The sequence below is a fragment of the Ursus arctos genome, unplaced genomic scaffold, assembly GCF_023065955.2.
Source record: "Ursus arctos isolate Adak ecotype North America unplaced genomic scaffold, UrsArc2.0 scaffold_32, whole genome shotgun sequence".
NCBI classification, from domain to species: domain Eukaryota; kingdom Metazoa; phylum Chordata; class Mammalia; order Carnivora; family Ursidae; genus Ursus; species Ursus arctos.
In genome coordinates this window covers 10,872,672-10,887,736 of record NW_026623008.1, presented here as the reverse complement: position 1 = coordinate 10,887,736, position 15,065 = coordinate 10,872,672, and the positions used below count along the sequence as shown (strand labels likewise).

The window sequence follows — 15,065 nt, the reverse complement described above, 5'->3', positions numbered from 1 at the left end:
AAATCTTTAAAAAAAAAAAAAAAAAGGAATTCAGAGCTAACCCTCCATGCGCCCCCAAGCTGGGGAGGAAGAGTGAGAAAAGCTGGCAGCACTGTTACCTCACAAGACTCCAGTTGGGAAATAACCCGTGATGGGTGGTGACTTGGGGTCTCTGACTCACAGAGAACAACACAGTCTCCGTTGTCTCCTCCTCTGCCTTCGAATTTTCTACACTTCAAAGGTCACGGTCCATAAAGCAAGCTCAGTTAGGCCAATAGCAAGTAAAACTATCCATGTTTTCTTATCTTGATTAGGCATAGCTTGGCTAGAGGACAGAGGGACATACCCCAGATCCAAACTAACATGAGTAGTGAACTTAAAAGAAAGGCAAAGCAGATGTGACCTTTTTCAGAAACATTTGATTTTGATTCGGATTGATGTTTCTGGCTAATCTGCAGATCCCAGGTAATTAAAAACACTACCACTTCCTCCTCTTTCTGAGGTTGTAAGAAGTCTTCCTTCTGCACGGTACTAAAATGCGTCCACGCCGCGCCTGTTTTGAGGTGCCAATTGTATTCACTTCCATCACGTGATCCTAAACGTGTATCGTAACTTTTAGGGAAATTCTTTCTTTTTCTCTTCTATTAATATAGATACATTTATTTTTTTTTAAAGATTTTATTTATTGGAGAGAGAGAGAGAGAGAGTGCAGGCACAAGCAGGGGGAGCAGAAGAAGGAGAGGGAGAAGCAGGCTCCCGGCTGAGCAGGGAGCCCAACGTGTGGCTCGATTCCAGGACCCTTGGATCACGACCTGAGCTGAATGCAGACAGTTAATCGACTGAGCCACCCAGGCGCCCCTAGACACACTCATCTTTATTTCAAGTTTTACATACGTCTTAAGGAATGGTACAAAGCCAACTGGAGGAATGGGCCACTGTCAAATCTGACTAAACACAAACCCATCAATAAAGAAATTATTAATAAAATAATGTGAAATGGAACAAAATTAAGGACACGGTGCTAAAGCAGATTTTTAAAAAATCAGTATCTAGGCAGACCCTTTTCCTAGACAGTATAACACTGTTACATACTTAACAATTCCTTAAAAGAGAGGAATTACTCCTTTTTTGAAATAAGAAGTCATGGGGCACCTGAGTGACTCAGTCGGTCAAGCACCTGACTCCCGGTTTCGGCTCAGGTCATGACCTCGGGGCCATGAGATTAAACTCCGCGTCAGGCTCCACGCTCACCAAGGAGTCTGCATGAGGTTCTCTCTGCCTCTTCCCCTGCTCACGTTCTCCATCTCTCTCTAAAATAAATAAATCAATCTTTACAAAAAACAAATAAGAAGTCAGGGTGAATAATTCGCAGGATCATTCAAGCGGGGCTGCCCTAAAACGGTATTTGATCTTAAGACACGCAACCTGCTCGACACCCTGGTCGCCGTCTGTACCCCTCCCGCGGAGCACTCAGAGCATGGGGATGATACACCCGTGTCTCCCGCCGGAGTCTGTGCAGCAAGGACCACGGGTCACTGATTCCTGAAGCCGTGGGGCATGGTGGTTAAGAGTGACCCCTAGAGTTACGCTCTTGGGTCTATATCCCAGCATTGCTACTTGTGGACAGTGTGACCTTGACTAGTTCCTTAACCTTCCTGGGTCTCGGTTTGCTCACCTGGAAAATAGGGATAAGAATAGTCTCTCCCTCGCTGAGTTGCTCTGGGGATACAGACAATCCTCACAAGGCACCTAGCAAAATGCCAAACAACCGAAAGGCTCACTAAAAATGACAACTTACACAATAATGTCTAACATAGTACCTGGTTCATCAAGAAGAGAGTGTGGAATGGGAACACGAATTCTTTCTCATCCTCCGCTTACTCCTGAGCGCTCTGTGACTCTGTAACTGCAGATGTGATTCTGTACTTGCAAATGTACAAGGTACATGTTTTCTAGGTACGTATTTTCTCTTCTGCTCAACAGTAAGCTCCTCGAGGTCGAAGGCGGCGCTGACGACCCCGGTCCTCCTCCCCAGGGCGGCTGTCCAGGCATGTGGGCTGCGTCTGTACGCTAGCTGTTACCACACTGCGTGGCTGTGGACTCCACCTAACCAGCTGCCACATGTCTCCCCGGTTGAATTGTTCTATTTCATCCATTCAGGGCAATCCAGGCCCTTTACGTTATTCTGAGACAAGGTCCAAGTTTCCCCAGACCCCTCAGCTGATCTTTAAGACGGTCTGCTCTTCCTGGTTTGTTTGGAATTTTTTTTTTTTTTTTTTTAGAGATTTTAAGTAATCTCTACACAAAACATGGGGCTCCAACTCACATCCCTGAGATCAAGAGTCCCCCTGCTCCACTGACTGAGCCCACCTGATGCCTTAGTCTGCTCTTCCTATTAACTCAGAGTAGAAACATTTTTGGCACGGGGTGTCCTGGTGGCTCAGTCGGTGAAGCGTCTGCCTTCGGCTCAGGTCATGATTCCGGAGTCCTGGGATCGAGTCCTGCATGGGACTCCCTGCTCAGCGGGGAGTCTGTGTCTCCCTCTCCGTCTGCCACTCCCCCTGCTCGTGCTCTCTCTCTCTCTCAAATAAACGTTAAAAAAAAAAAAAAAAAAAAGAAACATTTTTGGCAGTATCTGCCTTAAAGGGTAGTGCTGCCTCACGGGACAGGGAAATGGCCACGGATCCTGTAAGGATCTCATCGCGCTGCCACCCAACTGTAACCAAGTGGAGCCTGGCTGTCGGGAATCTTCAACTAATCCAAATGTTCCGAAGAGGAAAATGGTTTATAAACCAAGTTAATCTAATACATTTGGTCAAACCTTCCAAGGAACTTCGGGGGTGCAGTGGGGGAATGGCCTGGACCCTCAGTAAATGTCACTTCTATGGATCTGAATTCAGCTTCTTCCATCCCTGTCACTTAGGTCCTGACCTACTACGATCAAACAGCATGACAACCTAAGAGTATAGCAAGATCTTCAATCGTCAAAGCTTTGAGGACATTAAAGGTGGTACAGCGTGGTGTGCAATGCACGGACCTAGGGCCCGACTACTGGGGTCCAAATCCCAGCTTTGCCAAACACCAGCAGTGGGACCCTGACAAGGTCCCCAGAATGAGCTACGTGTCTGTAAAAGAGGGATGACAACAGCGCCTGCCTTACATGGCTGTTGTCCAATATGAGTTGATACAATTGTGCTTGGCGTATGGTAAATTCTCCATAAATATGAGCTCGTGTTACTATTTTCATGTCATCATGTGCAGTACGTCCAAACGTAGCTACCATTTAGAACAAGTTCTCAAATCCAGCTCTGCCCTGCGTCCCCTGCCCATCCACTGGCTCAAGTCAGAATGCAGAGTCAATCTTGACCCCCTCTCTCCTTTTCCCCCATTCCTCACATTCAGATGGTCCCTCCAGAATTCCACGAGCCTACCTCTCAAATATCTTGTCCACCTCCCTGTTCCTTCTGTCCTCATCTGGGCCAGTGGTTGCTGTCTTGCCAGGGCCGGTGACCTCCCTGCTCCTCTGCTTACCTTCTTCAATCTGTCCTTCAAGAGGCTCCAACAGCTTTCTAAAGTGTAGATGCAATTAAATCAGGCCTCCATGTGACAATTCTTCCTGACTTTATTACATACTGTAAAATAAAGTCCAGCTTCTGGAGCCTGAACGTTAAAGCTTCTTACTACCTGGTCCTAGCACGCTCTTCCTGCTTCCTCCCCCTCAGCTACGCCCCGAGTCACACCCTGCCTGTCCTGTGGACGCTCTTCGTTTCTCTGGCTGCCGTGTTCCCTCTGCCTGTAATGTTCCTCCTAGGTTTCCTGCCCATCCAACTTCTAACTACCTTGCAAGACTTAGCTACACGTAAGTCGAAACTTGGTGCCTGCTAGCCAGTGAGCTGAAGAAAGGAGACTCACATATTTGAGAACGATTTTAAAACATTTATAAAACAGGTGTTTTAAAAATTTTTACTTTGGTAAACCAGAAAACCTAGTTCATCAGAAATTCCCTAAGGCTCATTTTATGTTTGTGTTTAATATATATCAGGCACTTATTAGATACTTTTCTCATTTAAACTTTGTATCAGTCCTGTTGGTTTGACATTATCACATCCATTTTAGAGATGCAGAAACTTGTGTTAAGTAATTCATCCAAGGACACAGAGATAGTAAACTAGAGAGCTCCGATCTGAACACTGGTCTGCCTGACTCCAACGCCCAGGGATGGGACACAGGTCACCACCGTGCTTCGCTCCCTCACTGTTCACCCGGCGTGTTTAAAACAGACTGCTGGCTCTGACCTGACTTTGGCGCAAACGCACTGCCGTCCTAACTTCTGCAGCGGTTTAACGTTCTGCTATTGGGTCTGAATGTCGGCTCCTAGAAGAACGAGGGTAAATAGTTTCCAGTATACCACCTAGTGGGGCATCGAAGGCAATTACGCTTTTTGACGAAGAAGCTGTTCAACCCAGGGGCTTCCAGCTGATCTCAACCTCTCGTGTACTCATTATGCACCACCAGCATGCATCTGCTGGCTGCCCACCACATGTATGGCACTGTGCTAAACTTAGTTCCTCATCTTCTTCCAAGAACGTCTTTACTCAATGTCACAATAGCATTTCAGCAAACTGGAGTGCTTCTGAACCAGAGGCTGAAAATTTCTGCTTTAGGATAAATGAACTGATGGTTTTCATTGGTATGTTCTCTGCAGAGAAATCTAGGCCCTTGGCTCCTGTGACTAAACGAACTGATGGTTTTCATTGGTATGTTCTCTGCAGAGAAATCTAGGCCCTTGGCCCCTGTGACTAAACGAACTGATGGTTTTCATTGGTACGTTCTCTGCAGAGAAATCCAGGCCCTTGGCCCCTATGACTGAGTTTGGCCTTTCTTAGTTACTCAAGAATAGGTCTGCTAATGCCTATAAAACACAACACACACACCCACAACTCAGTAATCCCAACTTTAAAGAGTCATTAAAATAAACACCCTGTCTAGATCACCGGCATCTTCCTGGCACTAAGTGGTAACTGGGAACATCGGAACGGCTAATTCTGTGATCCAGAGCGGTAACCCATGACCATGAGAGACAGAACTGTGCCCCTCTGCCCAAATCCGTATGTCGAAGTCCTAACCCCCAGTACCTCAGTATGTGGCTGTATTTAGAGACAGGGCCTTTAAGGAAGTAATTAAATTAAAATGAGGTCTTTAGGGTGGGCCCTAATCCACTAGGACTGGTGTCCTTGGAAGAAGAGATTAGGACGCAGAAAGAGAGAGAGACACCAGAAACCTGCACACAGACACACGACCCTGTAGACATGCAGGGAGAAGGCGGCCATCCGCAAGCCGAGGAGAGAGGCCTCCGGAAAAACCCAAACCTGCCAGCACCTTGACCTTGGACTTCTAACCTTGAGGACTGTGAGGAAATACGCTTCTGCTGTTTTGTGGTATTTTCTTATGGCAGCTCGAGCAAATTCAGTCGCAGAATGAAATCACAGATACTACTGAGAACAATCCGAGGATCCCACCAGCATCAAAATTGATGCTTGAGGGCTGCTTTGTTCAACCAATAATTTTAAAACTTCTCCTATGTAGGAGGCCCCCAACTAATGTTAGGAAACTATACCGATGAGGCTTCAAATTCGTAGTACAAAATGAGAGTGGCTGACACATTTCTTCCTCTGAAAATGTGTCCTTGGGAAACCCCAGTCACCGTGAACTTGGGACGAGAAATCTCACTGTTTCTTCTCCCCAAGGGCCCATAACATTCAAGATACAAACGTTACCTTCTTCTGTACAGACAGCTTCCAGCAAATACAATGATCTTACCCAATCCTTCCAGCTCCTGAACTACCTCTTTCCAAACAGGCTCGATGTGGATGCAGCTGAAGCACCAATCTGAGGTGATCTTGATGAGGTAGGGTCTCTTGAAGCTATCTGGAACCACTTCATTCACGTAGTGTGAGAAGTGCAATAAATACTTCTCATCAATGGAGTCCCGCCGCTCAGAGTTAAAAGGGAAGTGAAAAAAGGATTCATCGAAGTAAAAATTCTCATGGAAATGGCGGAAGCGATACTCCCGCTGTTGCTGCTGCTTCTGGTAGCCCTGGTTCTCTCCGGCATCTCCGTAGTGATCATAATGGGATCTCTTTTCTTCGTTGGAAAGAATCTATAAGGCAAGAAAAAAATAGGAAATCTATGAAACAGAAAAAGTTTCACCCATGGGGTGCCTGGGTGGCACAGCGGTTAAGCGTCTGCCTTCGGCTCAGGGCGTGATCCTAGCGTTCTGGGATCGAGCCCCACATCAGGCTTCTCTGCTATGAGCCTGCTTCTTCCTCTCCCACTCCCCCTGCTTGTGTTCCCTCTCTCGCTGGCTGTCTCTATCTCTGTCAAATAAATAAATAAAATCTTAAAAAAAAAAAAAGAAAAAGTTTCACCCAAAAGGCTATCCTGTGAGCACCACGGAAGACACAGGAAGAAAAGAAATGTAAAGCTACGACAGGGTTAGAGATTCTTCAACATACCAGGAAACTCCTCTCTCAATAGAAATGTTCAATATTTCAAGACCAAAAGACTTCGGTCCTTCAGATCTCGTGTTCATCTTGGCTTTAGAGATTCTGAGTTATTACAGTACTCGACGCATCAGTAAAACAAGTAAAACTTAACATAACGTTGACCACAAAAAACTGAGTAGGTCATACCACTTCAGTTGGAATAACTCAAACCGAGATATGAGAAGCTATGAACACCAAAAAGTAGCCACAGAACTGAGTTCAGTGTCTTGTACGTTAGCTCTGTTTTACTTAGAAATAACTCTGAAGTCTAAAATTCGAGAAGCTATCTTCGGTGATGCGCCATTCTAAAGCCAAGCACTGTCTCTCAAAGAGCATTACCCTGCACCGATCAGGAAGCCACGGATTCATCTTTCCTGCACATTCTAGACCAAGCTACTTAAGCGGACATGTTGGAAAATTGTTGAAAATCTTGTGTTTCTATGTACTTGTAACCTTGTGCCGCTTTAATAAATACAGGCACATCGGTCTTTCTTTAATATAAGTTCTAGTATATATGCTGTCGAGGTGAGCACGTGATAAAAGTTTGTACAAAAGAAATAGAGGCCTCCATGTAGGAATTCTGAGAATTCTACAATTCCAATTAAAGCCTTTAAAATAGGCCAGTGTTTTTTGTTTTTTGTTTTTTTTTTTTTTTTTAAAGAGCTGAAGTATTCAGGCACCAATTCCAACATACTGGATGTGGCTAAACATGCTTTCTCTACCGTCATCTAGAAACTGGGTCAAGGGCATTGGGAGTGTGCCCCTCCTGAGAGGTCTTTACAAAACTGGCCACCTAAAGAGTATTTTATCGGAGCTAACGGATGCATCACAAGTTTGACACGGTACCTCATAAGCCTTGCTAATTTGGATGAACTTGTCTTCTGCTCCAGGATCCTTGTTTTTGTCAGGATGCCTGAAACACAAACGGGCAGGCAGTGAGCGTGGATTCAATGTTTTACACGCAATTAACATCTTGTACACACAGTTCACTACATCAGAGGCAAATGGAAGGCCGTTTTGTCAGAACGGTTTCTTAAAAATAAACGGCAGAAGCAATCAGTTGCTTCACATGACCGTGGTAATTAAGTGAAACTTTGAAGCAGGCTGTTTCTACCAAAAGCACTTCAGTGGGGCACATCCTCAAAGCACCAGGGAGTTCGGCAGCATCCCACTGAGGAAAGGTGTGCTATGTGCATGTCTTTACGTGGTTCCTGAACACTGCTGAAGCCGGTTCCAGGCTACTGTCACTGAGCCCTAAGAGCCGACCTCTCTTCCCAGGATGGCACCAATTCACCCCAACGTTGGAATGTGATCAAGGAAGGGATTTCTTCTGACAACTCAGGTAGACATAGGAAACAACTTTTCCGATACACCGTTTCGTGACAACCATGTTCCAAATAGCATTTGGCTGCTGATGTTCAAATGAGATTTCAGTTTCATTATTGCTCTGCTTATCCCTTTTTTGCCTAAGGTGGCCTTTTACCTGTAAATGGATAATGATTTCCAGGCCCCATGTTTTAAGAGATGAGAAAAATCTACAGTTCATGCAAAGTGATTTAAACTTCTGTTAGAACTGCTGTTTGCTATTATACACAGCTGGCAATTAACTGTATCCATTGGCGGTCATATGTTGTTCTGTAATCTGCCCGTGTTTATGCCAATTTCAGCTTTGGAGATTTTTAAAGTTCTGGAAGGTAGGGGCTAGGTTTTACTTCCTTAGGGTTGCCCAAGACCTAAATCAGTGTTTTATACCAACTGATTTTTCAATGTTCTTTTGTTAAGAGATTCTATTACAGAGCGTATTCTTTACGTAATCACTTCTGTAACTTTTCGTAAATTTCCTCTAGGTAAAGGTTCAGGAAAGAGAAACAATTCACTGGGAAGCAAATGACTACTAAAAACAGCACCAAGTACATTGGAATAAAGAAAATTTATAACTTGATCAACTTATTCTGGCAGGAACATGTTTGAATGAATTATACCACATATTCTGATTTCTCTAAAAATAAACTGCAAATGGCCGGCTGTTGAATTTAAACACCATTCCTCCCTTAACTGTTTAGTTCTTATTATGGATATTAGTGGGGGGAAAAAAATCTCAGCTGGGTATAATGAAAATAGTATGACTTGGGGAAATAAGATGGTGGTTCCGAAGCATGTTTCTGGATGAAAAAAAAAAGTGTTTTAAATATTCAAACTTAGGCTAAAGGCTGAAAAAAGAAAAATGATGCAATCACACAAATGAAGATTTAACATACAGAATGTAGTAGGGGAAGGAGGATTGGAAGGGGCTTTTGAGGAGACCGAACCAAGGACAGGGCTGTGAGGGCGGCTGGGTTAGAACCACAGATCCTGACGCAGACAAAACCAAGGCCAGAGAACAGGGAGGAAACCTCAAGACAGTTTCAGGTTATAAGGAATATTTTCCTAATTGCAGGACGCTACCATGAGGTGGGAAACATGTAGAAAAGGATAAATCCAGCTCTAGGAAAGAACCCAATACTACTTTCGGTGTGTAGGAAACATGTCACCAGCCGCAATACGATACACGGCCTTTAAATGTGGAAGTGAAGAAAATACTGTACTTGGTATCTACTGGCTGTAGGAAAAGTAACACAGAAAAGTCATAGACAAATCGTTTTACTGTTCCAGTGACTGACCACGTTATACCCATTTGCTTCCAATCAAATTTTAGGACACCTTATTCTTGGGGTGTGAGGGTGTTTATTCTGCCAATGTAGATGATAAAAGAAAAGCACCTATATTAAAACTTAATTATTAGGAGAGAAATACAGTTTTCCTGAGAGGAAAAAGTGACTTGAAATGGTTTCACCAAGGAAGGGGAAAGCTCTTGAGAAGCTTAAGAAACGTGACTTCGGAGTAAAACCTAGCAGAGGAGAGTTACAAATCCAATTCAATGATTAACCGCTTCCCCTTCCCCCAGCTGCTGTTCATACCGAAAAGTCAGACTGGGAAGCACGGCTATTTTCAGTGCGTACGAAGCCATCATGAAATGAAACCAACGATTTTACGGCTAAAACACTGCCATAGCCAAAACAGCAACAAGGAATAACATGGTGAAAATACAAAGGTGAAGTAAAATTGTAGACTTTCCCTGGATGATACTCTCTATATTTCTAAGGTGATGAATGACTCCTAGAGAGAATCTAATTAAGGAAGAGAAGCATATGACTCATTTAATTAATAGCATAACACCCTTTTCAGCTCTGGAAGACAGAAAAGTCAAACCTGTACATTTTAATAGATCCCACATACTCAAACGATCATTTCTGCTTTTAAAATGTTGCCAAAGTCCAGTACCCTGTCCAAAAGAATGTTGCTATCTTATGAATTTATTGCAGATTTGTGTATTTTGCTTTAAATATAGAGGCAAGAGTTTGAAACGATGCGGAAAGCAATTTTGCTGTAAAGAGAGTCCCTGGAAAGAGGCCACACATAATCAGATTGTGTTTTTAGTATAGAATGCTGGATTCTCTGTGATTGCAGTTTGGTTTAAAATATTTACGTATTCAAAACATTATATTTTAAACTATCTTTTACCTTTATTGCAACCAGTTTAAAGCTAAGCTACATCTTTCACTGAAGAATAATGGTGTCAGGCAGAGTCATGCACGGCCTGCAATGTCATCTGCATGTGGCAGCTCTGCTCCTGCAAACTTCCTGCCCGCCCCAACGCTAACCCACTCACTCTAACATCTGCTCAGACGGGTAAGTGATTAAAAAGTAAAAAAAGCAATAAACTACGTATGGGCGCAGAAGGTCAAGCTATGGAGCCCAGCGGTAATAAAGACTTAATAACAGTAAGCCTAGATTTCCCCATAGGTAAAAGAGGGACAGCATATCTCCCTCATAGGGTAATTATAAGGTTTAAATAAGATAAAAAGCATAGAACCTGGAGCCGAGCACGCAGTAGGTGCACGATGATCGTTCCCATCCCAAACCTGCTTTTATTATCTATGATTGGCTCCCCCAGCTTCTAGTCACCTGTGCCCTTCCCATCCTTTCTCCTCCTGCTGCCGCTCTCCTCCAGCTATGTGATCCAGAAACTTCTACTTCTTTGGCACGTCCAGAGCATTGGTGGAAAAAACTGATGACGTCTGTCCGTAAGTTTTAAATTTATTGCTATCCTGCTAATTCACAAACCCCTGTATACTCTTTAGCAAATACAAAACCTATCTAGATAAAGTTATGATTTTTTCTATAGGATGATTTTTAAGAGTAACGCACTCAGTTCCTGAACATTGTAAAATCGAGGGCAAAAAGCTTACTATAAATTTTCTTGAAAGCTTAAAACCAATAATTTCAAATATAGGATTGGAGGGTGTTCCCTTCAGCAATGACACTCATAAAGAGCTACTTTGGGAATAACACATCATGGGGATAGTTAACTGATCCACGGTCGATTACATACACATTTTAAAACTAAAGCTCCCTTCTACTTTAACAGTAAATACACTAGTGGCATCTAGGGTAATCCTTTAGGCCAAAGAATTCTTAAAAGGGGGTTTCACAGCAACACAGGCTTTGGATCTCATCACTAAAAATTATAGGATAACATGAACATTAGTTCTCCCCAATAAAATATTTTAGACAGGTATATGTTTATTGAACATAGAAACAGAGACAGATAAAAGCTAACCATAATTTAGGCTTCATTCCCCTGCTAAAACTGCTTAGCTTATATTAAACTGCTATTTCTTTGTTTCACCTACCATTCCCGGGCGAGCTTCTTATAAGCCTTTTTAATATCAGCCTGACTGGCTGTTCGGCTGACCCCTAGGACTCTGTATGGGTCCAAATCCAACGCAGACAGAATTTGCAGGGTCACAACCAGAACTACCAAGAACTGCCAGGAAATGCTCAACTTTTTCACTTCCATTCCTCTTCCTTTCCAGAGCTGAAATGATTGAAGAGGCAATAAGTCTCAGCCGTAGAAACCTGGACAGTCTTGCTTTTTAGGTAAAGGGATAAGATATATAGATGAAAAACAAAACAAAACAAAAGCTATTTGGCAGGAAAAGTGTGAATCTGTTTGACCAAGTCTTTTAAAATCAACAATCTTGCTACTACTTTTGAGTATATCACACATAAGAACTATTATAGATGAAAAGATGAACAATAGGACTTAACAGCAACTTTCCAGACTCCTTGGATTAGAAAGGCTTTAGAAATGACTGAACATGAATGAGATGAAGAAATAATAAGCCAATGTGGGAAAACGTACATAGGAAAATCAAGGCAACTACATCTCAAAAACTCTGTTTCACTTATTCTGACAATAAGACTTCAAATTTAAAAATAGTGGCTTAAGAACACTTCACTGAGTACATGCTAAATAAATTCATGAGATCTTAAGATTTGCCAGGTGCAAAACTATGTAATTAAATAGTTGTGACATTCTTGGGGTTAAATAAGTACAAGTAGGAAAGTGAGATACTCTAAAAAAAAAAAAACGGTTATGACATTGTGTACCCAATTCTATTCTTTCTCACCACACCCACTGGACCAAGAAAACAGGGATGATGCTCTTTAACCATGAGCATATGGGTATTATACATGGAGACCTCATGGTGAGAAAAATTTAGTTTTCCACGTGAAGGGAGATTACTGGCAAAGGCTGTAGACCAAGCAGGGTCTTCAAATGTCAAAAAATCCACGTCTGGTGAGTGCGGTAACTGAATTCACCGTGGGTTCAGAAATAACCCTGGTTGGTTCGTGAACAAGGTAGTGCTGTATTGCAAGGACATGTACAGTCCAGAATTATGATCTTTGTGCTATCATATGGTGAGTTTTCAAGGGTCGTATTTATCTTGACTTCTCATGAATTACTAAAGTTTTAAGGTTCAAGTGTCTAATGTGACACCTTACTTAAGGGAGGCTAAGCTGTTAACAGCGGTGGATTTTGACAAGCAGAAGTCTAAATAGTGCCTGGGAGTGCTCACAAAATTCTCATTTGATGGCCAATTTTCAGGACTGCATGCATGCTGAACAAAAATCCTAGAACAGGGGCGCCTGGGTGGCACAGCGGTTAAGCGTCTGCCTTCGGCTCAGGGCGTGATCCCAGCGTTCTGGGATCGAGCCCCACATCAGGCTCCTCCGCTATGAGCCTGCTTCTTCCTCTCCCACTCCCCCTGCTTGTGTTCCCTCTCTCGCTAGCTGTCTCTATCTCTGTCAAATAAATAAATAAAATCTTAAAAAAAAAATCCTAGAACAAATCAGTTTCTTCCTTGTTAAGGCAACCTATAAGCTATTCTGCCCTATAAAACACGTACAGAGCGCTAAAACTCTGGACGGTGAGGTAGGTATTGGTTAAGCACACAGGCTCTGGAAACAGACTTATATTGGGATCTGTCCTCCACCACTTCATGACCTTGGGCAAGTTACTTAAACTTGCTAAGCCTCAGTGTCATTCATAAATGGAGACGAATAATACCACCTTGAAAGGATCAGCAAGGAAGTTAAATGTATGTAAAAGATTTACTGAACATAGGGTCAACAGTCAGAAAGTGATACTTATTATTTTTTCTATTACGCAGTGCAATCGCTGCCTTATTCCACCGTATCAGTCGCCTCCAGTGAGCAGCCCAAGAGGCGGGGGGCTGTGAAGTTCTTTGGCTGGCAGTCTCGAGCTCGGCTGTGCCGGCCTCGGGGCAAGAAACCACCTGCCCAACAGGTAGACTACCGCCCGCGGGCAGTATCCCCTGGTCCAGGCAGGGGCTCCAGGAGGCACGCTCCAGGTCTGAGCTCCCGCCGGAGGTCGCAACCCTTCAGGAGACGACCGCCTCCCCCGCCACCCACCGAGAGCCCTGGGCCGGGCCCTGTCGACTCCCGGTTTCCCCCGGGCCCGGGGGAACCCGGAACGAGGAGGAACTGACGGGAGATCCCCGAGTCTGCCCGGCCCCGCCGCATCCGCGGCTCCGCGCGTCACGCCGGGAAGGAGTTACCGGGAAAGGGCACCGGCCCAACCGGCTGCAGCGTCCGTGCTCCAGTTAGTCCGCCGGGCCGGGAGCCTCCGGTCCGCACCAGCGCTAGCCGGGACCTGGGGAGGGGAGAGGGGCGGGGACGAGCGGGAGGGGTCACGTGACACTTAAAGGCTCTCCTCACCGAAGGCGCGGACTGAACGGGTCGAGGACGTCTACTTTGCGAATCTGTTTTGACCCTTGCTACCCGCCGTCTGCGCATGGACCTGGCGCGGTTGCCATAGGAACGAGGCGCGCTCCTTGGCTGGATCCAAAGGGATGATCGTGACCAAAGAGGCCAAAACGTGCCTCCTAGAGAGACGAAGTCGCGATGCATGATGGGATGCTCAAAAGACCTCCCCGATTCAGGGAGGAGTTTCCACTCCTGCCAGGAGATGGCCCTCGTCTAGTAACAGTTGCTAGGGTGGGGAAACAATCGCTGGTCCCTGTTCTGTTTCACCCTATTCATAGAAGCCTAGAGCGTCGGAGTTGGACGGGACCTTAGGGAGCCTTTCTAGTCCGACTTCACCTTATACTGATGGGGAGACTGAGGCCCAGAGAGGGGCAGGGACTTGCCCAAGGCCTAGTATCCAGGACTCCTAAACTTACTTACCAAAGCGAGCTCTGCCGTAGAATGTGCCAGAGACTGCCCTCAGACTGGGAAAGGGATGTGTGTGTGGCGGGGATGGAGGGGGAAAGTCACAGGTGGATGAGGTAAACTTTCATTGAGCCAATGATATAGGTTCCTTGGGGATACAATGAAAGAGATTTCACATCCCCCCCGCCCTGTTTTTATTATTTAAAAAAATTTCCTTTGCATTCATCCCCAACACACTCTATCTTTTATTTCTTTATATTGTTCATCGTCTGTCTCCTCCCACTGGAATGTAAGCTTCTAAGGGCAGGGCCTTCTGTTTTGTTCACCTGGATCTTCTCGGTGCCTGAGTAGACCTCAGCACAGGCAGGATCTTAATAAGTATTTGTAGAATAAATGAATGAATGGGGCTGAGGTTTTGATGCTCAGGAGAATGGATTCTAAGGTGGACTTGAGTCAGGTTCCGGTTTAAATTTTGACTGCCTTGTGCCACTTACTACCTCTGGGACCTTGAACGCAGACCACTGCTGTAAGATGGGGCGGGGGGGGGGGGGGGAAGAACACTTTTTGGTATTCCTTTGGTAGGATTGTAGTCAAGGATAAGTGAGATAACGCAATGTAAAGTGACTAGCACAATGGCTGAGACTTAGCAAACGCCCAATAAACAGGAGCAATTATTTTTGAAATGTGGAAGTGAGCTGTACAAACTGGGAGTTCAGAAGAGATTAATGCCAGTTTTTTTTTTTCCCCTTTGTGGGAGGTGCTAGAGTGGGAGGGAAGGAAGAGGGGGATTTAAGACCTTGAAATGTGGGCTTGGTTGGATGACACAGGCGAGTTTGGAACAGTAAACGACATCTGGCCACGGGGCGGGGAGCAGGAGAATTACGGTTTTATTACCGACGGGGATGGGGCTGGAGGACCCCATACCCGCGAGAGGCTTGAATGGGGCGGTACAGACCATGACTC

General features: G+C 44.7%; 1 protein-coding gene across 2 annotated transcripts in view; it reads right to left on the bottom strand.

Moving 5' to 3' along the window:
- DNAJC16 (DnaJ heat shock protein family (Hsp40) member C16) overlaps nucleotides 1-13,603 on the bottom strand; it is a 41,441-nt gene extending 27,838 nt beyond the window's left edge. Inside the window, exons 1-4 of one of the 2 annotated variants that reach the window (XM_026519782.4) lie at nucleotides 13,490-13,578; nucleotides 11,258-11,442; nucleotides 7,371-7,437; nucleotides 5,800-6,139 (exon numbers count right to left, since the gene is read on the bottom strand). In XM_026519782.4, coding sequence (XP_026375567.2) covers nucleotides 5,800-6,139; nucleotides 7,371-7,437; nucleotides 11,258-11,424 — 574 coding nt within the window. In that variant the 5' untranslated portion in view covers nucleotides 11,425-11,442; nucleotides 13,490-13,578. Of the gene's footprint in view, nucleotides 1-5,799; nucleotides 6,140-7,370; nucleotides 7,438-11,257; nucleotides 11,443-13,489 lie in introns of both variants that reach the window. The other variant, XM_026519783.4, reaches the window with a different exon arrangement.
- Nucleotides 13,604-15,065: the final 1,462 nt, after the last annotated feature.